The 26,862-nt window shown below is 42.9% G+C and overlaps 1 protein-coding gene across 2 annotated transcripts in view; it reads right to left on the bottom strand.

The window, feature by feature from the left end:
* The window catches only part of LOC141928119 (monocarboxylate transporter 2-like), a 54,757-nt gene that overhangs the window by 3,504 nt on the left and 24,391 nt on the right, over positions 1-26,862 (bottom strand). Inside the window, exons 3-5 of one of the 2 annotated variants that reach the window (XM_074835805.1) lie at positions 22,037-22,180; positions 16,349-17,224; positions 13,375-13,514 (exon numbers count right to left, since the gene is read on the bottom strand). In XM_074835805.1, the coding sequence (XP_074691906.1) occupies positions 13,375-13,514; positions 16,349-17,224; positions 22,037-22,180 (1,160 nt within the window). Of the gene's footprint in view, positions 1-11,058; positions 13,515-16,348; positions 17,225-22,036; positions 22,181-26,862 lie in introns of those variants that run through there. The other variant, XM_074835804.1, reaches the window with a different exon arrangement.

The following is a 26,862-nucleotide window of genomic DNA, read 5'->3' as shown; positions in this document are numbered from 1 at the left end:
GCAAACAGCAAGGGGAAAGAGAGGGCGTTGTGCATTTCTGCTGCAGAGAAATGCACAGAATTTCTCTGCGAGAAAATGTATCTGTCATGCTGTCGGCTAATTAATGACACCGAAGTTGAAAGTGATGGGGAAAAGCACAGGGGAAGCTGAAAACGCATTGGAAAGGGCATGTACATTCCAAAGGAAAAAAAAAAAAAAAAAAAAAAAAGTCGGATGTAAAAAGCCAAAGGTCGGGCGGGGACTGAGCAAGCCAAAGGCAACCAAAGGGTTTTTAGTGCGGCGCCCAAGAGCAGGGCAAGGCTGATCTCTAGCGGCTGCGGGCACAGCAGCTGCCGGCGGCTGCTGCTTAAATGCTCCCACACCTTCTGCTTTTTGGAGGTGAGGGGTATCTTGCGGGGGTCTCACTCCCAGCACTGCAAGTCAGAGCAGGGAAAATTTGCCCAGATTTTTTTTTTTTTCACCTTTAAATAGCACGCTAGAATGTATTTTCTCTCGCTAAGAAGCCGTTTTTGTAGCAGCGCTACCATGGGTCTCGTGGAGCAGAGCTCTTTCTCCCGTACTGGGTTTCTTGTCGAGAACTGTTTAGATAAAAAAGGAAAACGTTCATTTTACATATTTCTAGAATTTTTTAGATTCTTGTTCAAAGCAATTGTTTCTGGTTTATTCTCTGTGGAATACTTGGTTTGTTTTTACTTTCTCAGTGGTATCCAATCTTGTTCCTCCTATGATTGATGAAGGGAGAAAAGGTGGGAAAAGGAGAGGTAAAACCAGATGCAAAGTATTTTTCATTTGTTTGAAATAGTTTTCTTCCTTGTTCTAACAAAAAAAAAGAAAAAGTGATGGCCTTTCATGCATAATATTTGCAGTGCTATTAATAAAAAGAAAAAAAAAGACATTATTTCTTTGGAAGAAAAAAGGATGGTTCCTCTCCAATAGGAAAATGCAACTCCTCACTAAGCAAAGCACACACTCATGCCGTCATCCAGCCAGCAAAGCAGTTCTTGCTCAAATGTGCACGAGTCGATTAGTGCCTTGTTCACGTATTCTGGTTTCTCAGAGTCTCTGAAAGGGCAATTGGGAAAATCAGACGTCTTTTAGCCACCACTCATAGGAACCAAGAGGAAAGAAGAAATCCAAAACACATTTCAAAACAGGCAAAAATGATGAGCACTATGTACTTTGAAGAGCTATATAATATTGGGTTTGTCAGGCAAGTCATGTCCCCCTGGATTGTGCTGTACCACCTAAACCCACTAATTTGTTCTCAAGCTGCAAGACTAATAGTGACAATACTATTGTTTTTTCAGTCACTGTATGTATTTGTGTTCTACATAATGCTGACAAGTCACTGAAGCAGAAACCACACATTCAGAGCATCACTTATGTGATTGTTATACGCTCACGCATCCTTAATCTATGGGCTTTCTTTTATTAGCTGATAAAACACACAGCAGGGCTGTATATTTCTGTATGTTCCATTAGCAGTCATTGCTTAATAACATTTGCTGATGAACATTGCATAAGTCTAGAGACAAAAGCCTACAAACTTCAGAAAATTATTTCATCCATCACTGTCCATTGAAACTGGGTATTTTTTTTTCCAGATAAAATATTACCTTTCCTTAATTAAAGAAGATATGATTAAGAATACTTCAAATTGATCTAGCACAGTTCATTCAAGGGTGCTTTGCCTATCACATCCTTCTCATTCTGAGCGGTTTTCATTCTGCCCATACAGCAGCTAACACCCCGTGATCTATTCCCCAGCTGGGCTTCTCACAACAACAGCTAATAATATTATCACCAAAGCCACAACAACTTCAGGGAAAGACAGAAACACCTAATCAGCACATAACTGTAATGTAGTGGGAAGGAGCCAAGCTGAGCGATATGGGAATTTACAGAAAGGGCAGGTTTGTTTTTGTGGTTTTAGTGTCCAACACTGGTCTCATTCTCCTCCCACCAACTGCACCACTAAGATCCTCTTTCTTAGGTGAGTACAATCCCTCTGATATTCCTCACGTTTGAAAATCTTGGTAATTAGCATGGCTTAGGGCAGCTCTCGCTCAGTAGTGGAGCTTGGCCAGGGATAGTGGCTTGCGCTGTGCTGCCATAGTCAATGCCCATATTTTGGCTGGAGATAGAGCTATACACCTCAGATTGTGCTTTCAGCCCAGGGAATCTCTTTTTTTTTTCTGCCTCTTGATGAAATCTTTCATTTTTGGCAAAAGCAGGGCTGTCCCCTGCAGCTTCACTATGTGACAAGTGTTTATGGGAAGAAAGAGACCTTGCTCCTCAAGAGAGGGATGGTAAGTCCCATCCATCCTTGAGCCAGGGCAGGTCCCAGTCTTTCCATGTGATGCCAGTGTCCTGAAATTTCCTTAGTGTCTATAATGAAAGTATTTACTACAGGGCATTTTTGGTCTTAACATCACTTTGATGTTAAAGGGAAGAAGGTGTCCAGGTCTTACACAACATAGTAGTTCATGCCATGAGTTGGTCAGGGCTGGGCAGGAGCCTCTGGAGGCTCTTCAGGAGGGCATGGTTAATATGCTCATGCCAGTATAAACTGGAAGCAGAAACCTGTGCAGAGGAAGCTCCCCAGTTTGGGCACCTTAACTGTAGTTCCTTGGAGACCAGTTAGGGTTTTAATAGGGTGGACATTTTCCCAGACTCCTGCTGTGGGGACACTGAAAAGCAGGTACTCAGGGCTCATGCCCCAGCACTTCAAAGCCAACCCTGAATGGCTTCAGAGCCATTTTTTACATTTTGTGGCTGGCTGTCCCTCTCACGGCTCTGGCAGGCAGCACTAAAAGCATTTGTTGCCTTGTGATGAGGAGCTGCGTGACAGCCAACGGGCAATAAAAGTCCTGCAGCAACCCGCTGCTGTCTGTATGGATCCTTAGGCTGATTCATGCCTCTCTCTCTGGCAGCACGGGCCTGACACATCCTGCTCTTTCTGGCGTTAAGGAGAAACCAGTCAGCAGCTTTGCACTTGGAGGAAGCAGCCTGTAGAAAAATGCCGCCTCGTTCGGCTACGCTTGCAACAAGCAGTCCTGGCTACAGAGGCCAAGTGCCCATTTGGTGAGCTCTGCTGCACAGGAAGGTGTAGGGGATGAAAGAATTGCCCTGCTTCTATGCTGTTTGGGGGTCTTCCATAGAGGGACTGATATTTCCTGTGCAGGGTTTCCTTCCCCCTTGCAGTGCAGGCAGGACAGGCTGTGTTCCACCTTGAAGGGGGCACCAAAGGGAATGGTGGCTCTTCCTCCTCTGACTCCCATCCATGTAAGGCTACTGTGCTCCCTCATTTGGAGGTCATAGTGATGGAAGATGCACTTAAAAGCCTTCTTACTTATTTATATGCATACTTACATAGCTGCTACAAGAGCACTGAAGTAGTTTTTGCTATGGGCTTCTGCTTTTCTAGGTTTTTCCAGTTCATATTAATGTCATAACGTCATGACTGCATTTTAAAGTAGGCCTATGGGAAGTGCAGATCATGGTCTGTAGATAAGTGTATGGGTTTCTGTCAGCCCAACGGTCCCAAGTGGTGCTCTGCTGCTCTAGGAGCATTAGAGGCACTGAGTGTGGGGCTCATGGATGTACAGAAAAGCCACAGCTGGTGAAATGATAATGGCTGGTAGACAAGGACCCAGTGATGTCTGAGCAACCCCAGGATGCTTTTAAGCCACTAGGAAGCCCTAGAAACAGCCTGCACACATATGGATAGGACTGTCATGTGCATATGGCATCTGTACTCTGCATGCAGTGTATGCACAGGTAAGTGTGTGAGCAGTGCACAGAGTGCCCAGGACACATCTGCACATCTGGATGTTCTGAACATTGGCCAGAGTTGTCCTTCCAACTGGATGCCGGGGGCCTGGGCTCATGGCTTAAAATGGCACTGGAGTAACAGCCATGAGCTGGAGCAGTTTGTGTCCCTGGTGCTACCTCTAGCAGTCCGGCAGCTTTGTCCCCTTCTCCAAAGCCTCTTTGAACCTACACTCGCATTTCTGTTCACATTATGCAAAACAGAAGCACCTCCAGGAGCAAAGGCCTGCTGTTCTCATCAGTGCTCGCAAACTGCATGTGTCGAGGGGAAAGCCCTGCTCAGCTTGTGTGCTCGCCGTCATTTCTCACAGGTAATGGCTCCTGCTAAATCAGCCCCAAAACATTTCTCCAAACAGTGCTTAACTGCTTACATGCTTAGAAGTAAACCACATTCAGCTGCCTTTAACACCTTTCCATCTCTATTTTTATGCATTAAGATCAATTTCATGAACTTTTCTAGGTAAGAAGATTGCCATCAGCAGGAAGAATGTAGTAAATTAATTATAGATGTATGTTAAATTACTTTCATTACCACCCTCAGTTCTGAGAGGGAGTTGTGTGAGCAGGATGACTGATGAAACAGTGTTTTTACATATTCCCCAGGTAATGGATATTTTTACTCAGCTGCCAGTGTTGTTTCTCAGCTCAGAGAAGCTGGAATTACACATTTTAGAAAATGGAGGTTCAATCTAAAATTAGCCTCCAAACACTGCCAAACAACTGTGGCTAAGACAGACTTGCTGGAATACAAGCTCTCTATTCAGGGTCTTCTACTGGCAGCCCTCAGTGATGTACAAAGATGAGCTTAGGGAGGATTCATCATCTTAACACCAAGTACATCCAAATACAAGGGAGAGGGAGTCACCTGCATTTGGGGTGTTGTTTCTATACACAGTCAAAGACATAACTGCCAAGGCAAAAGTCAACATGAGTGGAAAGTTATTTTCCATATTCACCTTATAACAACCTTGGTGCAGGGTATTTTCTAGGGATTAATGACCAGGCCAGTTTAATGGCTCTCTGCTGAACTTCAGGCTATCAACTTTTCACAGCCTATCATTAATCCCTGGAAAATATCTAGGTTCATGATAGATACGAGTGAAAAATAATACACAGTGTGAAGGTAAGTATATTGCTAGTGTTTCATCATGTACTGGCCCTAATTGCTAACTTCAGATGCACTTCAGAATACAAGTACACTAGCTACAGATTAGTTACACTGTAATTACAAAGCTGCTTCATGGCACTTCTATTTATATAGTGTATAATTACTATCTTTGACTGAAAGCTGAAATCATGATATTATTGTCCCTCATGTTTCATACTGGAATGTATTATACAATACTGTATTTTGAAGGAGATCTGTAACAGGTAAGTCAGAGGACAAATACCAAGTGGGTAAATTAATTCAATATATTTCTAGCCACTGCACTCACATTTTTGGTTTGGTGGTTTTTTGTTTTGTTTTGTTTTGTTTTGTTTTTTTTTTAAAAAATAGTTTGGCAATGGTTTGCTATCAAAAAGAAAAAGATAAACCCAAACAGTTAGATAGTTTTCCAAAACATTGGGTTTAGTGAGAAGGACACCAGCCTTCTGGATATTTGGGATTTTGTAAACGAATCCATTGACTGAGGTCTCCAAATGGAGGCTCATCTTCAGAGAGGTGATGGTTCCTCCTTGTAGACCTCTGTTTAAATATCATAATACAGATGACAAGTTTGCACTCCATGCAGGAGAAGCCCCACGTGGCTGTAGCCCACCCTTTGAGCTGCAGAGACATTTTACTTCTGGTCTTAGTTAATCAGCACAGTCTTTATTAACTTCTTGGATGAGGTATGAGAACTCATTCATCTACCTTGTATCAAGCCACAAGCGCTGTTGTCCAACAAACTTTTGACAGACTTTCTGGAGAACACATCCCATGAAGAAGCACATGTGCTCAAAAAATCTTTCCACATAAATACTCACAATTTCAGGGTTAAGCTGACTTTTGGGAGTAATACTAAGAGATATCAAAAAAAAAAAAAAAGTCCAAAGAAATAAGAAATATGAATCATCACACATCATGTCCAAGATCTTGAGCTGTGAATAAACTTTATTATGTGGGTTGTCCTGCCTGGAAGAGTGGAAAGGAGAGCCCAGCCATGGAGAACAAGTTCTGCTGCCTCCTCAGTCCCCGGCTGTGGTCTGGGGTCGGAGTCAGCGCTGAAGGGAGCTCCCTTCTCGCTTCACATTGTGACTGGCACCTGGCTTTGAGGATCTCTCTTTCCACCAGATTTGAGTTACTCACAGTCTTTTAACACATCAATCCTGACATCGCTGGGGAATGCAGCCCCTCTGTGCAAGGCTTTAGCTTGTGGATTTTCCCTCCGATCTGTTGGAGCAAGGCTGGGACGTGCATGCATGCATGTGCACACGAGGTAGGGACTATCTCGGAAGTCTGAAGCACGTCAGAGAGATTTTCTTCCCCACACTGCCTCTGCAGGAGCAGGCCTGCTGTGGTTTCCATTAGACTTGTAGAAGTGCCAAACAAGCCCCGTAGTCTGCTGGGAGAATAATTAGGCTTGGCAAGTTTGCTCAACAAGCACTTATTGTACATAGTATTAATGGGTGATAGGTAGAGTCTGTGGTTTTTTCACTTAATAATGCATGGATCCTCCTAGACGTCCTAAGGATCTCTCTCTGGATTTATGTTTTCTGATCAGATGGCATAACTAATGGCCGGGGCTGATTACATACTGATTAAAAACTACTTAAAAATCTCATCTATCCAGGAAGGGAATGCCAAGCCCTGTAGTACAAGGGAAGTGCTTGTCCCTATTTCATTTCAGTTGTACCAGTTCATCTGTCACTAGCAGCAGGCGCTGAACGACCTTGCTTTGCACATCAAAGGGAATCCAGGATACATAAGGAATCCAAGGTGTCTGAGCTTAGTCAGAGTTAGACATTAAAGCTGACATCTTCAGTGAATGGGTATCTTCCCCTCCTCAGAAGCCAATGGATTTGATCAGAAAAGCGTAGAAGGTGGGAACTTCATGTGACACATTTTGTTGGGACACCTTTGCACTGAGCAGACAGAAGTCTAAAAACTCTGGAGAGCCTAAGGGAAGCCCGTGTTTCTCTGTGTTTCTTTTCCCATGCATTTAGTCTGGTACGACAAATTACAAATTCATGGGCTGGGGAGCTGGTAGTGGAAAATGGACCATTCAGAGATGATCATGGTGTGATGGGCAGTGCCAGCTGAGGTGTTTGCACCATTAAGGACTATCAGATGGTTAGTTTGAATTCAGACTTTGGCTCCTAGGGGCATAGTGCAGGACCCTGACCTGTGAGTGCATTGAGGACATCCCCATCCTTTCCATCATAAGATACCTCTTAGCTACCTTTGTAGCAATAGATATATATCATTCTTATCCCTCCTAAAATCTGCTGGACATGTATGCCTTAAGGGGAAAGACATAAAACAGAGCTGTGTTCATCAAAAGGCTTTAAACTCTATGCTGGCCTCCTGGGACTGCCTCTAGCCTGTCCCACAGCATTGGCTGGGAAACACTAATTCAGCTAAATGCCAGCTTCTGGTGTGATTTTAACAAGCCTTTGCAGAGAAGCAGTTTCTGCAGTGCTGGACATGCAGTCTCTGAAGAGAGGGTCCTTTGCAGTGTTCAGTTTACAAAAGATAGCTGACTGGGACAGCCGTGGACAGTTATGGCCAAATATCTCTCACTGAGTTATCTATGAATTCAGAGAAACCAAAATGTAAATGCATTTTTTTGAACACTGGGAGGGACTGTTATATTTGGAGGGTACAAACCTCAGTGTCTGTGCTAGACTGTCCATGAATTGCCCAGTCCCTGCTGCAAGAGATATGGTGTTGCTCCTCTGAGGCTTTCCCTCTCTGTTTTGCACTGTAACAGGTTTCTTAGGCTGTCCAGCAAAATTGCATCTTGAATTTCTGACTAAAATATGACCTACAACTCTTTAATGACTTTGTAGTGTTGGAATAGGGGAAAACATGCTTTTAAAAAGTATAGAAACTTATGACAGCCAAATGCAATGCAAAGGTAGTGTGTCTGAATAAGATGGTTTAAAAAGAGAAAAGAAAGTGAAGCATTTTCAGTCCAAATTAATCAGTAATACTAAAGTTGAAGAGACGTAGAGTATGTTTCAGAAAGCAGTAACATATAAACAAATAAATATTTAAAAAAGAAAGATTATTTTTAAATATCATCCAAATGTATGCTGTTTTGGAGGGAGGGGACATATAATTTTTCCCTTGCATAAATATCCTCTCTGCTTGATTGATGGGCTAAGAGCTTGGGTATCCTACACCATGTAGGCTTGCGCTTGTCTAAGCCCCCAGAAACCTGCGCTGTCGAATATGTGGAGGTTCAGCCTCTGCAGACACGTTGAAGTTGCAGGCACAAATGTCACAGCAGGGTCACACCTTGACAGGTGCTTGGGTCTGCAGGACAAGGGGTTGTACATTTTTTAAAAGGGAATTATGTGATGCCATTACCTCTGATAGCAGGGTCTTGACCGTGGTGACATAGAAGATCCCATTTACCTCTATATGTTCATTTTTTTGGTGTCAGAATGTAAATGAGCCTCTCTCCAAACACAAACAAAAGCATAGCAATACTTTAGTGAGTGCCAAAGCAGATGGCAAATCAAGTCTTCGTTTCTGAGCTGCACTGCCATTATGGGAAGCTTTGCTGACAGTTATGAATGTCACTCATCAAAACACCCTCACATGGTTCTGATAAGTCTAAATAGTACTATTTTATAGTCAATGTCACTGTCACTGCAGAGGGCACGAAAGTCGTCTTTTAAATTCATTCCTCAATGCAATCTGAATGCGCCTGTATTGTCTACTAGGCGTTTTCTGAACGCAGCCAAATAAATTTGGCGTCAACTGCCACAGGAACTGTCCTTTTGAATAATCTCTTGTGTTGTCTAAAATGATTGCAAATTTCAAACATATAGGTTGGCACTTCATTTTTTTTGTTTGCTTGCTTGTTTTTAACACAGTTACTACCAAGTTACTTCTCATTCGTGGTTCCAGACTTCTCTGGTCTCCTCATGAGTTTTGTACTTTCTGGACATGGTTTATCCTTTTAATTAAAAGGAGGACAATTATATTGTGTTCTATTGCTCCACATATTGCTGGTGAACATCCTTCCTCTTCGCAGCCATGAGCTCCTCTGTGTGCTGAATGTGAAGGACTGCCCAGAGCAGCATAAAGACACACCAGTGATGGTTGCGAGACTGAAAACTGCAGCCTCCTGCGCTCACTGCGCAAGACAGCCTGGTTTTTACACTCTGTTCCTTAAGTGCTGGGTACTGGTGTCCTCTTGGCCATCACCCCACTGAAGGTTTTCATTAACAGTATAAAATAAAAAGCACCAAAGCTCTTCTTTGTGATGAGCTCAAATCTACAGCTGACCTTGCAGAGCTGTGTCCCCCAGCCTTGCTCATCAGCCTTACTCCAAGGCAGTCCAAGTTACTCCTTTTCCAGGCCAAGACAAGGCTATGTGTGGCAAAGCAGCACCTGGCACAATGTGTGTTGGCAGAAAATGTCCCCTTCTAGTAGCGTGACATTCCACCACGTGGCACAGTCACTGCTTTATCATTCTGTTAAAAAGGGAGCTAGGAAGATGTACAAATTTTGCCACTTCAGAGTAAGCATTAAAATACTTTAATTCCTCCTCTATGCCTTTACATTTGGAAAGCTAAATATAGGGAAGGAAAAATTGAGGGGAATTATAAATAAGAAATGAGTGTGTGGGATAAATCTAAACCCAATGAATGGTACTTGTCACAGCTCCCCCGAAACACCACTCGTGCCTCACTAGCAGAACACGGCTGCAGGGAGTGCTGTGTTCCTGCCTGTTGGCTTCTGTTACGGTTGTTGGGAGTGATGGTTCAGCATCAAAATCAGGCTCTGTAGAAGTTCAAGCAACCTTGGAAACAATGGGCTATTGTTTCTAACAAGATCACAAGATAATGAAATATAAAAGATGTCTAATAATGGCACCCCAATGAAAGTGTTAGCAATCATCCTTGCACGTCTGATATCCCAGATATGCCCCATGTGCCTAGTACATATGTTTATGGTACAACACTCACATCTCTTGACTTTGCTACACAGGTGATTTCCAGACTTAAGCATGCACGTAAATATGAATATTTTGTTCAATCTGCCACACAAATACCTAAATTAGATGCACAGGCAGCTTCTACTCTTTCACAAGAGCTTTTTCTAATGGATATTTCATTTTGCACCAGTCATTTTTAATAACTTAAAATGTTGTTAGGAAAGTTTGAGAGTTTTCCAAGCCTGGATTACAGCTTGAGTCTGCAAGGTGTTGACTTCATGGGATTTGACTCAGCGAAGTATTTCTAGGACTACTTACATGCTTAGAAGTACAGTTATTTGGCATTGTTTTGCTGCATTGATTAGTGAAATGTCTGAACCTATGGTGGGGGGCAGGAGGCAGGGTAACAAGGAAGAGGCAGACCACCCGCCACTGAAAACCAGCCATAATTGCCAAATTTGTATTTAAACACTCTGGCTTCCTACGTGATAGAAATAGTACCATAATCTTAAAGACAGTATATGGTTCTATGACAGGAGGTTGAGTAGGTTAAATGAAGTGGCTACTTAATGTTAGAAGACTTCTGAAGCCGTAAAGAACTACTTATCCAATGTAGCACTTTTTGCCCTCAGGGACAGGTTAACAAAGGTGTCTCTTTTCCAGAGGATTTTCAGAGACAGCTGAACAGAAAGCCCTTTTATTGAAAATGTTACCTGTATTAACAAAATTTAATGATCTAAAAGGCTTGCTTTGGGTTTCTGCTAGACAAAAAGCCTTAGCATCAGCTCCTGCAGTAAGGACAGCTGGGGATCTGGGTCATTGGTCATAAAATTAATTGATGCAACCTGGTGGGAAGGTATGAAAATTGTCTTGTCAGATCCTTGCCACATCATTCTCAGCTGCTTTCAGATTCATGGGCCCACAGAACTGGAGGTGTGAGTCAGGCTGGCCCAGATCACTGAAAAAGTCAAAGAAACTGTGGCAAGATGCTCCCAGTGGTGCTCCTGGAATAAGAGGCTACGACCAAGAGCTGTATTACCATGTACATGGAGCCAGGCTAGAAACCGTGTGAGGATAAACTCCTTACTGAATAGAAAGGCAGCGTTACCCTACAGATCACAGCAGGCAAATGTAAACTCATTTCATTTTTTTTAAAAGTTTTATTAAGTATATGAAAGCTTTTAGAAGGCATATTGGAAAATGTTCAGGACCTTCTATCAATGCCTTTTTTACTGAAATACCATAGGTATATTTGACAGAAATAAAGAGTATTAAAAACACAACAAGGCCTAAGTATATGGTATAGATTTTGTTTTTCAGAGAAAATATAAAATACTACATAAGGATAAAATTTAAGTCCTACTGAATTCAATGGCCAAAGACCATTATTCTTTAGTGGAACAAAAGGCTTCACAGAAAAGGTTTTGTACAAGAAGATATAAGTGATCTAAATTTAAGCATATAGTATATATATGAAAGTATTTGTTCAAGACATTCTTCATAGTGGGTACACAAGTGATAATTAAACACAGTTCTTCAGTGACAAAGTCATGAAAAAATACTATCTGATCACATAAGGGTACCATTGAAGAAAAGAAGAAAAAGGATACCTAGCCTTTGGACTGGTGTTACCCTTGGATTTGGGTGATCTGCCTGAAGAGTCCTTGTTTTTATCTAGTCACTTGGAGCTAAATCCACAAAAGGCTGATGATTCAACTACATGATGCCATGCTCAGCATCCATGGCTCTTGGGCAACAGCTGCTTATTATAAAATACATCAGTGCTTGGTGTCAGAGTCCAGGTCTTTCCAGTTCAAAATTATCACCACTGGATGAGAGCCTCCTACGTGACCTTAGATCCAGCTCTGCATCACTGACCTGGGAAACTTTATTTCATGCAACAGGATGGCATGAGGCCACCAGGTATTGAAGTGCTAGCAACAGGGCGGTGCCTAACCCGGCCCAAACAAGGGGGAGGCAGCTGTGTTTGGATTCCCTCCAGGATGGATGCAACTTAACCACAATAAAAAAATATGGCACAAGGTCACAGCTCTAAGACAGTGTTTAACATCATTAATCCTGAGTAGTACGAAGCACAAATTAACCAGGCTGCACTGCAGAGAGGGCTGTGGTTTGATGCGTGACTATCCGTGGTATTTCCTATTTTCTAGCAGGGGGATACCTGTGCTCAGCAGGGCTTTCAGGCACCTAACTCACAGCAGTGGATCCCATTTCAGCTCTGGCATGCCTAAGCTTTATTCACTGATGCAATGATACTCATAGCTCCTCTGTGCTTCAGTTCTTCATTTGTACAATTAATGATTAGTAAGAACACTTACTGCCTCACAGGGGTAGTGTAAAGAAAAAGCATGCTAAAAATGGTAAGGCACTCAGATATTGGATAATCAGGACTTTGTAACCTTCTAGGGAAAATTTTAAAAGAATTTGCACTGTTCCAATGTAGATCAAAATTTAAACCCTTTAAGACTGCATTTCTGCCCTGCACAGAGGACCTGGAGGAAGGACTCCTGTACCATGTCAGCCTTGTGCTGGCCCCCTGCATAATGTCACCTTTCTCAAGGCATTTTGGTAAATGCAGAGGTCCCTGAGAAGGTCTCTGGTCAAGCCATGATGAGCCACCCCAAGTTAGTTCTTTCCTAGCATGCTCCAGCTACAAGGACAGGCTGCCTTGCTGCCACCTCGCACACTGGCATGTACTACCCTTGTTCTGTTGAAGCAGCAGTCTCATGCTGTATTTAAGATGAATGTAAGGTCTATTTTACATTTCCATGAGATAGAGGTGCAAGTCACAGTGCAGTTGCCAGTGGAAGGCAGCACCAAATCCCTGGGATAATTCTGACACTGCAGTCGAAGAGACTCAAAGAGTTTTGACTGTATGTCAAGAAGATCCAGCCACCACAGTACTCAATGCAAAGCCCGTTCCGGCTGCTGGAAGGACTCTGATGGCCATTGACCTTTTCACTGAGTAAATCTGTAGTACAGGGAATAAAAGGGGGGGGTGTCAGTTACACCCTTACTCAGCCCCTCTAGGAAACGGGAAATACCTAAAGAAAAATGTTGCAGGACCTTTGGTATGCAAATGGATACTGCACTGTGTCCCAGCACTTTATAAGAAACTAGACTTGTTTCTGTTCTAGTCTTCTCCTACAACAAAGAAAAGGATGCACATGGCAGAGCACAGAGCAAAATTTAAAACCCTAGTGTCATTTCACAGCTGGTGTCCACTTAAGCAACCCAGAAGCAATTTCCCGTTCAGCCCATGAGAACAGGTTTAAACTTCATTTGTGCCATTCACTTCCTTCTTTAGTCCTTCTTGTTCCTCTCTCAAAGGTTCCAGCTCAGGCCCATCCTGTGCAGTTTCTTTGTTCCAGTTATTTCTGCCTTCATTTTCTGTCCTTACAGGATCCTCTTTTGGATCCTCTTTTACCTTTCTTTCCTTCTCCTCCTTGGCAAGCATACGATAATTATAATAATTCATGATGAACAGGAAGGTTCCTGCCAGGACCATCACAGCTCCACATTTAATGAACATATATTTATAGTCCCCAAAGGTATCGATAAGAGTTCCTGTAAAACATATAATTAAAAAAAAAAAAAAGAAACTTAGAGGTGAAGGCAAAAATATTGTGTTTTGAGATCCTAAATATAAAGGGACACCCTCGTGGCTTTAGGATAAAATAAGACATTCTCTGGACTTCTGATCTCTTCCACGAATACTCTGATCCTGCAAATACTTCACACATGTTCCACTATATAGCCTGTGGGTAGTTAACATCGATACAGGTAACATTATGAATAATTTGTACAGTTAAGTAGAAGGGGACAGAGAACCTACATTGGGAAGTCTGGACTTTTCAGGCACACCTATTTTTTCCATGCAGAAACTAAGTTCTCCAACCACAGAGTCTGCAGACAGTCTTCACATTGACTCCAGTGATCACCTACAAGGATGTCCGTTCGACTTGGTAGTCCTCAGGCTGCCAACAAAGCAGCAGCTTTTGGGAAGACCTTTGTGAGATGGCACCTGGCCACTGGATATCATCTCAGACTCTTGACAAAGACCCTCCACCTTATTTCACCACGGGTCATTCACCAGCATTAGAGAGGACTCAGCTTTTGGTCACAGCTGCCCTTTCTGCATTTATACTCATGATCTAAAGATGAAAGGGCACTGCGTGGAACTGGGAAACATTAGTTCCAGGGAAAGCAAAGATGATGCTGTCAATGTCAGATAATTTCAATGCCAAGACAAATGTGACAGGTTCCTCTCAAAGGTTAATGCCTCTGCTACGGAGTTACAGAGTAATTGAAGGGAGATGGCTTAATTGAAATGTCAGTGTTCTCCATTATGTCAAAATGTAATGCAAATCTTATTGGGATTATGATCCTGAGCATTAATTCCCATTTACTGGTGCAACACAGACCATTCTTAACATCCCAAATCCTAATTAAAGTAACACCCACTCCTAACCTGGCCTTCACAGTACAGACAGTGCTCCTTGAAACTGGCCCATCATCCATTAGCTCTCTGACTTTTTAGAGTATGTTCTCCTCCTTAGAAAGAGGGACCTTTAATTACTTCCTGACTGACCCCTAATGTTGAAAACTGATGATTAATTATCCCACTGCATTACACTAACAAGGGATTTTATGGTCACCAAATAGATTTCTTGATCACAAAAATATTAATTTTTAACTGGTTTTGGTCAATGGTTCATCCTGAATCATTCCTAGATGTCTTGGTACACCATTTTCAATGCACTGTGTTTTTCATGTTACTGGTGAGACATCAACCAAATGCTAATTGCAACAATTTTCCTTTTCTGCTAATCAGGATGACCTAGAGGTCTCCTAAATAGGTTTCAATGAGAGTTTTAATGAGTAGAGTATTGGAAAATTCAACAGTAGGATAGTCTTGCCTCTTTTCCTTTGAGAATAAGATAAAGTCATAAAACACACTGGGAACAATTTACTTAGTTCATTAAAGCAGAACACTGCAGCAGGTTATTAAAATGCCAAAGAACCAATAAATTTGCTGCTTATTAAAATGGTGGGGAAAACCCTACAAAACTAACATTACTGTTTATTACATAGAACTGTTTAGCCTCATTAGCAGTCTCTGGTCATTAACTTAATCTTCCACACAGAAAATTATATAATTCAGAAAATGGTCATTTTAAAATTGTATTTTCTTTTGTTTGTCATTAATTAAATAATGAATCTCTAAGACAGCAAGAGGATACAGCTGCTTCTGTCACACTGTATGAGCTACATGGTAATATGAAGAATTAAATGGCTCTGCAATATTTGTTATACAGGGTATTAGCCAGATCTCAGTTTTGAATCCAGGTAGTGGGTTTAAACTGCCTTCTTTCTGTGCATTCTTTAAATTTATTGTGATACTGTCATATCAAAAGAATTAGTAGAGTTTAGTGTTTATACATCCAAATACAGACAGCACACACAACCTAATTAAACATTTTAGCATACTTACAGGTGAGCAGTTTCCAAACCAGTTATTCAAGCTTGCGTACAGGTTAAATGCAAATTGCAGGACAGGGCACATAGATAGGATGGTATCTGTACACTGACAGGATGTCACCTATAAAGTCATTTAATTCATAGCCAACTCAGATTTGATAAGGACTGTACTTGAGCCAAATGACAGATTCAAATACGGTGTCTTCCAGACATGGTGTGTTCCTTGTAGAAAAAGAAGTGAGCACATGCTACAAAGGCAAAGAAGCAGAGGCTGTTAAAATCAGAGGAGATCACGGCTCCCGCTTACCTTCGGATGACTGTAAGCCCTGCTGGAGGTTCAATATTGTCAGCATGGACCTTTGAGGGTCTCTGCCTTTTGGTATTTCAAACTATGCCATCCAAAATAAAATCTTTTATTTTCAGAACAGCCTTAAATCTATCAGATGCAGTAAGATGATTGAAATCCACAAGTGGAAGTACTCAGAGCCTTAGAGACAAATAGCAAGGCTTAGGTTTGAGTCAACAAGAGGATTTCACAGAACTCTTGTGTCTTACTGTGCTTAAACTGTGGTGGGCTCCATCCTTTTGCAACAGGAGGAATCTCCAGGAGGAGTCATCTAAAGTGCAAGATTCTTAGGGATGTAGGAAGTTCAAGTTCAGTTCAAGTGTTTGACAGGATCAGTGATGAAAAGATCACTCTCCAAACTGTTGACTTCAAATGGAGGACTACACAGAAAGAAGTAAAGAGGAAATTCTGGAGAAGATATCTAGGACTTGCCTTCCCTGTCCAATTACTAGTGGAAAAACAGTGGGTGGGAAGCAGAGAAAACACATTTAGAGCCACTTCTTACAAACTGTGCTTGCAAGAGTCTAAATATAAGTGACAACCCAGTGGAAGCAGAGGAAGGAAATACACTCACCTCCAATAGGTGGTCCCAGCAATATTGTGCAGCACTCTGCAATGGTGACCAGGCCAACAGCGCTTGTAAACCGGGCAGCTCCCACGAGGTCCATAAGTGTTTCAAAGAGCATGGCACAAACCATGCCAAAAGCCAAGCCAAAAAAGATGGAGTAGACAACGAGCCCTGTGTAGCCGGAAGCCAGTGGGCACAGAAGGTGGCAGGTGCCGTTGAAAGCAATGGAGAAGCTGAAAAAATATTGAATCCGTGGCCTCACCCACTTGCTGTTTGCAATGATGCCAGTGGTAGGTCGGGCAATCATATCCACGATAGCAAGGATCGAAAGGAGGAAAGCAGCTGAATATTCATCAATGCCGATGTGCTTTGCGTAGGGTGCCAGAAAAACAATGGGGGCAAAAAAACCCAGGAACATGAGCACATTTCCAATCAGGTAAATTAAGAACCCTCTGTGCTTAAAGAGGGAAAAATCGAGGTACTGATTGATTTTTTCACAACAGTCCTTTCCTCCTTCCTCTTCTGTTTTGTTCTCCATGGGGACATTTGTGGGACTGCTCATTTCCATGGCATCTTCAGTGACCTCTTCTTTCAGAGCACCCTTCCCTTCCTCAGCCATCTGGGTTTTGACTGATGCTGTGGCTGGACCGATTGGTCTGAAGAGCGCTCCCGCCACACAGCAGTTCAATAAAATTGCCCCAAGAATTAAAAAACTGCCTCTCCAGCCAAAATTGTCGAAAAGGAACTGGTTGAGAGGAGCCAGGGTGCAAAGCATCACAGGGCTCCCTGCCATAGCAAGGCCATTTGCGATGGGTCTTCTCTTCAAAAAGTATTTCCCTATGATTATCACTGATGGCTGGAGGTTGAGAGCAAGGCCGAATCCTGGAACAGAGAAAAATAGTTGTGATACACAAAGGAAGATTTGAGACTCGTTTATTCTGAGCTCGTTGTTTAAGGCAAATTCATGGACAATTGGTCCACTGGTGGGTTTTCAACATGATAGTCTGAATTCAAACTTTGCTCAAGATATCCCTAAGCTTCTGGCTGCTGCATTTGGGTAACTAGACCCCAGAAGGACACCTTCAGTCAGAGAACGCCTCTTCCTTTTGCACTGCAAATCTCTTGGGTGGCAAACCTAGTACAAAGAGTTTGCTGCAGGATAAATTGAAACTACACCCTCAATGAATGCTGGCTGGTTTTGTCCAGACACAGCAGCTTTGTTGGAGGAGAGGATGAATCTATTTAAAAAAATGAAAACTCCCAGTTTGAGAAAGGTTGTTCTGGCTTGGACAGCGCTAACCACCAAAGCACATCCTTCTCACATGCAGTGGGGGCTGGCTCCCCCTTCCACAGGTGGTGGGCACCCAACACTGCTGCCGGGCAGACAGACCTGCACAGAAAATAACATCATCCTTCTCAACCGCTACTAATTTGGTGCTGTGAGCAATTCAGGTCTGATGCAAAAGATTAAGAGGTCTGCAAGTACACAGCAAAACAGCTACTGAGGATGCTAATTAAACAGGACCCTAGAGTGTTTCTTTTAATTAAAATGTATTTTTATTGCATTTGGATATATAAATGGTATTATAAATCTGCATTGTTAATTCAGTTAGCCAGCTTCTCTTGCACAGGTGAAATCTGAAGGCAGACATACCGAATGCTGTGGTGGTCTCAACTTTCTGTGGTTCTGAGAGCACTAGCATATAATAATCTCTTCTTCTCAAACATTTCTATGATGCACAATATTTCCTTAAAAAGTTAAATTTTCAGAACTCCATCAAAATGACATTTAAAAATCATGCCACATACTTTCCACCCTATCATCCAGGAAAGAATGAGCCACATTAGAACAAAGCAGAAATGTAATCCTTGAAGTGATTATATCAGAGAACATGAATCCTGAAAATAGGGTCATGCAGATTTTTTCTTGTTCATTAGTCTATATAATTAGTTTGTTTAACTGTGCAGTACATAATTAGGCATATTGCTTTACAGAAGAGAATTTAGAAAGGTCAAGGTCCTCAAAATTAATTAAGGAACACTATCATTAGTCGCTGATTAGAATCCAACTAATGCAGCAGAATTCAACTGATGTTGAACAAAATTGTGATTTTTGCCAAGTCTAAAATTCTTTTTTTTTTTTTAATTACTTGGAAGTTTACAACATTAAAAATAAATTGCAATGGCAACATATTAAAATTAGTCTAATATGAAACACATTCTTAGCATGAAGTTTTCTAGATAGTTTGTATATTTGGTAGGGCATGTCTTTGGGAAGTAAAGCCTGCTCATAATGCATAAGGGGCCAAATTCACCCCCATGAGAGGGCTGACCTGAGAACTACGGAGGCACAACACAGCCTTGGTTAGATAACACTCTTGACAGCACTCAGATATAGGAATGCATCTTCTTTCACCTGAGAAGTTGCAACACAGTGGATTAGACTTTTCTTTAACTCCCTATTTCCCAGGCTGGTAGGCAAGGGCAGAAATTGGTCCATTGTTTCCACAGAATCATTTTTGTTAGGGACCTACCACATGTCGTGCAGAGAAGGAAAATCAGACTGTATGCCAGCTACCCACTTAAACAATAATCAACTCAAATTTTTTATTATGGGAACATTAATTTGCCAGTCAGACAAATCTAATTTAATATTACCTCATGCTCTTCCCATTAATTAAATCTGGAGAGTTTCAAATTGACTGACTGGAATTTCAATTTACTTTAAGCTTTTGGCTGACTTTAGTTGGAAATATTTATATCCATTTTATTCCAGTTTTCAGAAACTACAGCAGCTTTTCCATGGCTGAAATTGTTACTTAAATAACCACATTTTCTCCCCAGGGATATGACAGAGAGGCCTATCGGTGGTGTTGCATGAACAGAAGCAAGCCTGTGCCAGAACAAGTACCCTTCCCTAGATTAAATACATCTCCCTCAAAGGAAGTACGTGGTGCTACAGGAGTGAACTGTGTAGTTATTGATCTTGTTCTTACTTTATTAGCAAGTGAAGACCCTACCAGATATTTCAATGGTCAATATTTACAGCTGAGGCAAAAAATTCTAGTCTTATTAGCCAACATGCTTCACCCTAGATCCGAATTTAGCTCGTGGCAGTCTAATTGGTACAGATTGAACTAAACTCTGACCAGTTGTTATTGCCTTGTATCTAGCTTTGAAATTTGCTGCTTCTACCTCGACTTGAAGAAGAGGTTGCATGTCTAAACACCTATTTAATGCATCCATGCTGGCATCTATCCAGATCGACAGCTTGCAAACCCCATTTCTTTTTCTAAGCGCTATAGGGAAACAACTGAGGAAGAGAACATGGGTTTTACAGTGTATGCAAAGTGCCTCGTGCAGCCCACAGCTCGGTGCCATCAAGGACAGAGCTGTCTCCGACAGTGGAGCCCAGTCCCTGCTCTGCATGCAAATGGAAAAGACATAATCAAGAAAGCAATTGAGATTGCCGTGTCTAATCCCTCCACCGTAAACAGATACTTCCTGCTCTCCTCCTCTGAAGAAATTTCTATTAATATGCCAAAGGCACAGGACTGTAGCAGAGACCTCCTAGTACCAACTACCTTGTTTTTATCTGCATCCCTGAAAATTACATGAACACGGTCTTTCACATCAGTCTGTTTCCTTTTCAGGCTAGTAGGAAGGGGCCTAGAAAGAGAGTGATGTTTACAGGTTGCTTTACAGTCATTGCACATCACCTTTACAAAAGTCTCTCTCCTCATACAGTAATGCTGTCTCAGCCGCATGATGAGCGGGCAGCTTCATAATTGCCCTTGAATGCTTCCATGTTAGGCCTGACCAGTGAAAGCACTTCAAGCGTAATTAGAGGCATCAAGCATGTTAGCAGTATTACAAGCATCTTCCCTTCTCTGTCAAATTAATATTCCTTCCCCAGCACACACACCATGCCTGGAAATGATGGGTTATTAGCTAAGACCTCATCCATACAGCTGCCCTCATTCAGCAAGCAGAAGGAAAAGATATACACAACAAAAAACATGCTTTGCTCTGAGGAAACGTCACAGCATTAAAGATGAGGAGATATGGGGGCAGTTTGCCCCTGTACCCTGTTGCTGAGACAAGGGTTACGTGTGTGCTTTGAGCACAGCTCATACTGTCAGCTCTCTGGGGTGGGCAATGGACCAGATTTGCAAAGATATTAAGGAGCAAAAAAGAGCAGGGTCTTCATAAATCCTAGGCCCATTGGGGTTAGGCACGAAATTCCCTGTCGGTGTGTTTTTAGAAAAGTACCTCTGAAAATAGGAGTTGGTGGCTTCCTACAGCACTGTTCCTTGCCTGAACCCTTCTGCTCACCAAAATGCACATATTTTTAGCAAAGGATTTACAGTTTCCATGTGCTAATCCAGTGTTAGTCAACTTGCTAGAGGACATTTGTTTAGCAGGGAATGATGCAAGCTCATGCATCAATAAATATTGAATTTATCCATGGGAGACATTGGTTATTTTTATTTCTCATTGTTTTGTTTCTGGAATGTCTTTCAAGGAATCTGCAAGATTTATTCATTCAGTAATAACACAGTTTCATCTAACTACAGTGACTCTTCTTAGAAAGAGTAAGGTTTAAGAGAGGGAAAGAGAATCCTACATGGGGATTTATTCACTACTGTACAGATTTAATAAAGCAATATTGGTGTAGGAGAACAGGGTGACAAACTTTTTGTCCCAATTCACTTTGCTAGTGGGTGATTTTACGATTTTAAATGTTGAGCTCACACTTTTCATGTTCAGAAAGCAGCAACACTTATTGTGGCTGAAGAGAGTTAGGGAACATTCATTAAAACATACACCTTCAACCTCAAAAGCCAATTTTGAACTCATTGTGTCAGATGTCCTAGCTGCACTGGAAGAAACATTGGTTGTACCTTAGACAAAATAATCAAACAAAAATGCTTACAATTAAGCAGCTATATTCACACAGGCGGAGAACTCCAATCCATCTACCATTAAAAGCAATAACCCAGCAACTGCAGCCTTTAAAGATGCTGGACTTAGCCTATGCCTTCTGTTTGAGTTTCCAATATGGAAATTCATATTTCAATACAGACAATTCAAATTGTAACTTCAATAAGGAAATATAGTTTTATTTTTTTCTCAATAGGGAGAATATTGCATATTTTCAATCAACTCCAGTAGTTATTATTTTCAGATAAAGGACCTCCTAACCTTACAAGCAGGCAAAGGGCAAGTAAACTAAAGCAAACCCCTGAAATCTCATTTCACGTATCTCACAGAGGGAAGATAACACACAGTAATATAGGAACACAGGTGCTTTCATCATAGCAGCACTTTGTATCTCGAAGGGCTTGCCTTGCCCAGGGCAGAGCACAGTCAACCTGCATTCGCTTCAACAGGAGCTGAGGGCACTGATGGCCATCCTCACCATCGCCTCTGGCTGAGAGCATTCATCTGCAAAGAGCACATCCCCTGCTAAGATCCCGCACGCAGTGTTCAGCCAGGAACACAGAGCTTAGCGGGGGATATGCTCTTTGCTAAAGTTCATCTGGAGCAGTTAATAAGCAAGGGCCCTTGTCCCACCAGCTTTTCATCTCACCAGCTTCCCATTGCATTTGGCTAAGGTGCCCAATTGTGAATGCCCGAAGCCATCAGAAGTGAACCTCAAGCGTGGGTGGAAAGGAGATGCTTTCTTCTTACCTGTAATGAAGCCCACGCAGATGTAGAGCTGCAGGATGCTGGTGCAGAAGGCAGCTGAGACCATCCCAATGCCACACAGCAGGCCTCCAAATATCACCACGGGTCGGCTGCCATAGCGGTTTACTAAAATACTGCTAATGGGACCTGGGGAAAAAGTGCAAAATAGTCCTTGAGGTAGGTATCTTCTGACAGAAGGGCATGTTTGACACAAAGCAGGTAAAATTCTGCAATATCAGTGCCCCTGAGGTGTTGCTGACAGCATCTAGGGTGACATCAGGAAGAAAATAGAAAAAGAGGGAAGGATGATCCACACTGTGTGGAGATGGCAGCATGTCCCATGCCACACAGCGGCTGTGTAGTCGTTGACAGCTCCTGCCCCCAGGACTTTAAAGTGTCATCAGAGAAGGCAAACAGCAATAACAACTCAGGTGAACACATGATCCCAACATAGGAGCTTCTAGATTTATTATGATGCTAAACCTTACATACAAAGCAGTGGTTCATATTACAAGGCTGATATCATGAATACTGTTGCATTTTTAATGCCTCTATTTAATGCAGTTTCAATACTGCTGACCAGGACTGAAGCTTCAGCAGAACAGTTGTTAATTAAATCTTAATAGCAGTCTGTGTATGCAGAAACAGCTCAGAATGATGGATTAGCTGGAGCTCAAAAGAACTAGTTTGGTCTTGCATTTATGTAAAGAGGTGGTTCAGAAAAGTGCAAAATTATGAAAGAGGGAAATGGGTTAACAAACACTGTGCACACTGAAAGGAAGCATTTTAATCTGAGGAAGTGGAACATGCCAGCAGATTTGGGCGGAGGAGGAAAGAAGGGTGGTCTTGCATATGGTAGTCTCAACCAGTTGGAGGACCAGTAAAAATCAGAATCACAGAATAATATATGTCAGAGGGACTTTGAAGGTCTCAGAACCAACATCCTGCCCAAAGCAGAGCCAACTCTCAAGTTAGATCAGGCTGAGAAGTCAGAACAGGAGAAAGCAAACTGAGCAGGAAAGAGTAGTCCAGAATTCAAGCTATGAGATGTAAGAAAAAGATTCTGTATTACTCAAAAACCCTGAACCAAAATGCTGCAAAAATGATGCTGGCAATGAGGCAAGGGGATACAGGCAGCATTTAGTATCTTATCTTACCTGACTATTTCTGGTCCTGCTCAGCACACAGCAACAGTGTTTCGGAGCCCAGTGTGCCTATTTGCCTTCAATCCCACCATTATGAACAGCCCACACTGTCCACATACCGATTACTGGAAACAGGTATTTTAAGCTTACAGGCATCTATGAAGAGTTTGACTGTGGGATCTACCTCACCATAGAGCCATTTAGTAGGATATTTACCTTTGCTTAAATAATCTCAGCCAGAAATAGTGCCAGAGCTCTTTCCAGGCCCCGCCAACCACGGCACACTTGAGCACAGGAGCCAGACCCAAAAACTCCAATATTCCCTCAGAGCATGGCTGACAGCATCCGAACAAGTTCTCAGATGTTATAATGTGCAAGAATAAAAAACAGTAGGTATGACTGGTTTAATCTAGGGAATAAAGCCCATTGTTACATCTGTAACATATAAAATACTTTCCACTAAATGTCCAAGGTCAAAACACTCAAATGAAATACACGCAGGCACAGTCTTAACAGCTTCCCTGTAACTGTGTGATCTGTGAGTTGGCCCCATTGAATGTACCATTCAATTAAAATTTCTGTGAGTGCATAATTACGTGAAGAGTTTTTTCTCCTAATCCTTTAACTGAATTCACATGCACGCATCCTTTTGCTGCACTGAGCACTACAGAATTCAATGAGAAGTTCTGGGGAAAAAGATACATATGCCAGATGAGCACAGCAGGAAAGGGACCCCACTCTCACTGAGCTTCCCCTGGTCAGGGCTTGGACTTCCATCGTGCTTGAGCTGGTCTCAGTGTGTCCTGTAATTCAATAGACCGAGCCAGTGTTCCTCGGAAAGGCATCAACACATTCCTCTGCAGCCTAAGGGCACACAACTCTTCCATTTTTCAATTTTCCACATGTCCGTGTTTTTCCAGAATCAATCTAATTACTCAACTAAGAAAATGTGGTTTCAATTACCTTCTCCCACTGGAAGAGGGCTTTCACATTAGCCCTAAAACTACAGGATGTCATACTACGGAGCAGAGCATTTAAAGCCCACAAGATTCCTGCTAAGGCCCCTCTCCTGCTCTGACTTGGGGCAGCTTCCAGGAAGAGAAGCCCCTGATATGAGAAGTGAAACAAAATGCTCACATATGTCCCACTCTTGCAGCATCCACCTTGGGAGAAGGGATATATGGATCCACGTCCCTCTCACTGCAGTCCATAAGCTGTTGTATTGGCTTCACCCATCAGTAAGGATGGGTTTGGACCATGACAGCAGATGATGAACTGGAAGGGGCTGAGGGTGGGACACATTCTGCTCTGCTTCCCAGCTATGGGGACAACCCGGGGTAGAGACTGGAGTAGATGAAAGCAAAAGTTCATATCCCAACCACTGGCTTTACAAATGAGAGCACCCTTCCTGTTCCCCTTGGGCACCCTCCATGAACGTGCAGTTTCCTCAACATCCCAACTTCCCAGTGGTCACTTATTAAGCCACGAGACTGCAATTGCTCCCTGCTCTTGTCTTGTGTGGTCTCTCAGCAATGCCTTACAGCAGGTCTGAGTGACCTTCAGCAAACAGCCTTCATCTGCTGCAACCAGCGTTATCAGTTTTACAGGGGGATAATCAGTCACACTTGTTTGTCAGTCCAAGTGGGAGAGCTGTGGTCTCAAAGGCCTTATCTGTCTGGACTGGGCCGAGCTCACAGGGAACTGTGACAAACTTCAGAAGCAACATAAGCCTTTCTCCTTTGCAGCCTGAAACCTTAAGCCCAGGCCCTGTGAGTCTGCTTTGCTAAAGAAGCACAGTGTACAGCATCACTGCACACACTTGCGAGTGACAGCGTTTCATCTCCCTGACCAGCCTCACCCACACAGAACTGAGGGTCAGAGACCTCTAAGGTACTAAGTGCAGCCAGTTAGAGGAGAAAACAGGAGTAGCACATCTGAACCAAACCCTTCCCTCCACTGGAGAATCCACAACGAAGGCCATGATGAGCATTCAACCTGCAGGGAAAGTATCAGCTAGACCTACGCTTTACAACACACCAGAGAATCCAACCAAAGGCCTCAAACAGTTGGGAGACAAAACTTCCCTGAGCTGCTCCTCTTAGGCTGAAGGTTTTGTAATAGTCCTGAGCAGACCTTTCAAATGCACTGAAGCAAATGCAAAATCACATTCCCAAAATTACTTCCACTTAAGTCATTCTGGACCTCAGAAACGTCCGTAGGCTTTAATGGAGCAGCCTTTCAAAAGCTGTCCCATCTCTGGGCAGAAACCAGCACACACAACATGTCACATAGCTGTGCACACTTCAGCATGCAAACCCTGCCAGTTTGGACAGGTGCATGAAGCACAGACAAGTACGCCTTCACCCTGCCCAGATGTCTTCAGTGATCAGCATCACACCCCGCAGATCTAAATGCACCTCTCCTGCCCTGCTCTGCCACACGCCACCTATAGTGTATTTCTTGCAGGGGGCTGTTTAGCCATCAAACATTAGAGAACTTTAACGGCAGTGCTGTGGGGAGCTTCAGAAAACATCAAATAGCTCAAGTCAGGGCAGAGGAATTAAGAAGAGGGAACAACAAAGCCTGCACCACAGTTGTGGGAAATAGGAAACACAATTACTGCTTTGCTTGCAGCTATTGCAAAAATTAAAAGTATGACAGCCCCTGGAAACATGGTGGAATTGAAAAGCAAGACCTGTCATTTACGTTATTCAGCTGACATGGAAAGAATAAAGATGCTGTATATTACCACAGAGAAACCATTTATGGTAACAAGATGTGCAGCTTAGATCCCAAGGCACCTTTACGTGGTAATACCTGCCTGGTCAAATGTGCAGGAACCACAGGCTGCCTGTCCTGGCATCCAAACTAAATCATCCTTCCTTCCTGTGAGCCAACAGTGGGAGACGCTAGCAGGAGTTGGGGTGATTTTTGCCTCTTAATTTACAGAGTAAGGTGAGGACAGGGCAAGAGAAACAGCTGGCAAAGCTACCAGAAAGCTACCATTTACCTGGCTTTACCTTGCAGGAGCAGCCATGAGAACACTAAGTCCCTGAAAAGCCATGGCAAGGAGCAAAAGCCAGCTCAGCTGCTGAGCGTGTCCCCAATGTATGGCTTCTCAGGGACTAGAGCAGTCAGGGCTAGTGTCACCCAGCCAGCACTGTCCCCACAACCCACCACCATGGCAGCACTGCAACTTCTAATGAGGAAATTAGAAGTAAAATCTAATCGCCCCCTTTCACCCCAATGCATTATAAGGACAAGGCTGCCAACACAGGGGTGGTAGCAGCAGGTGCTTTGTGGGAGAGGATGGTGTTTCCACCCATCCAGCCTTAGGAAAGAAGACAGGTCCCTTCCACAGCCCAGCAAGTGGCTTTCTCTGTCCCAACAGACGTCCAGCCACAGCTGTCATTTATCATTCATCACAAGGGGATGACATGAGGCAGTGGAGGATGAGACAGGGGATACTGAGCTTCATCTTGCTGCTGGCTTTGCTCAGAGCCATGCGTGTGGTTCTGCACCTCCCCAGGCTCACAGGGCACTGCTGGAGGACACACTGGCCAGTGGAGCTACCATCATCCTCAGGTAAGAGCAAGGAAAGCCTGCTCAGGAACGCCTTGCTTTACATCCAAAGCCATTGCAGAGTGCGGTGCACACAAAGGGGGTTCTGCCTGCAGTAAAACC

The sequence above is a fragment of the Strix aluco genome, chromosome 11, assembly GCF_031877795.1.
Source record: "Strix aluco isolate bStrAlu1 chromosome 11, bStrAlu1.hap1, whole genome shotgun sequence".
Lineage (NCBI taxonomy): Eukaryota > Metazoa > Chordata > Aves > Strigiformes > Strigidae > Strix > Strix aluco.
This window is presented reverse-complemented; position numbering and strand designations above follow the sequence as displayed.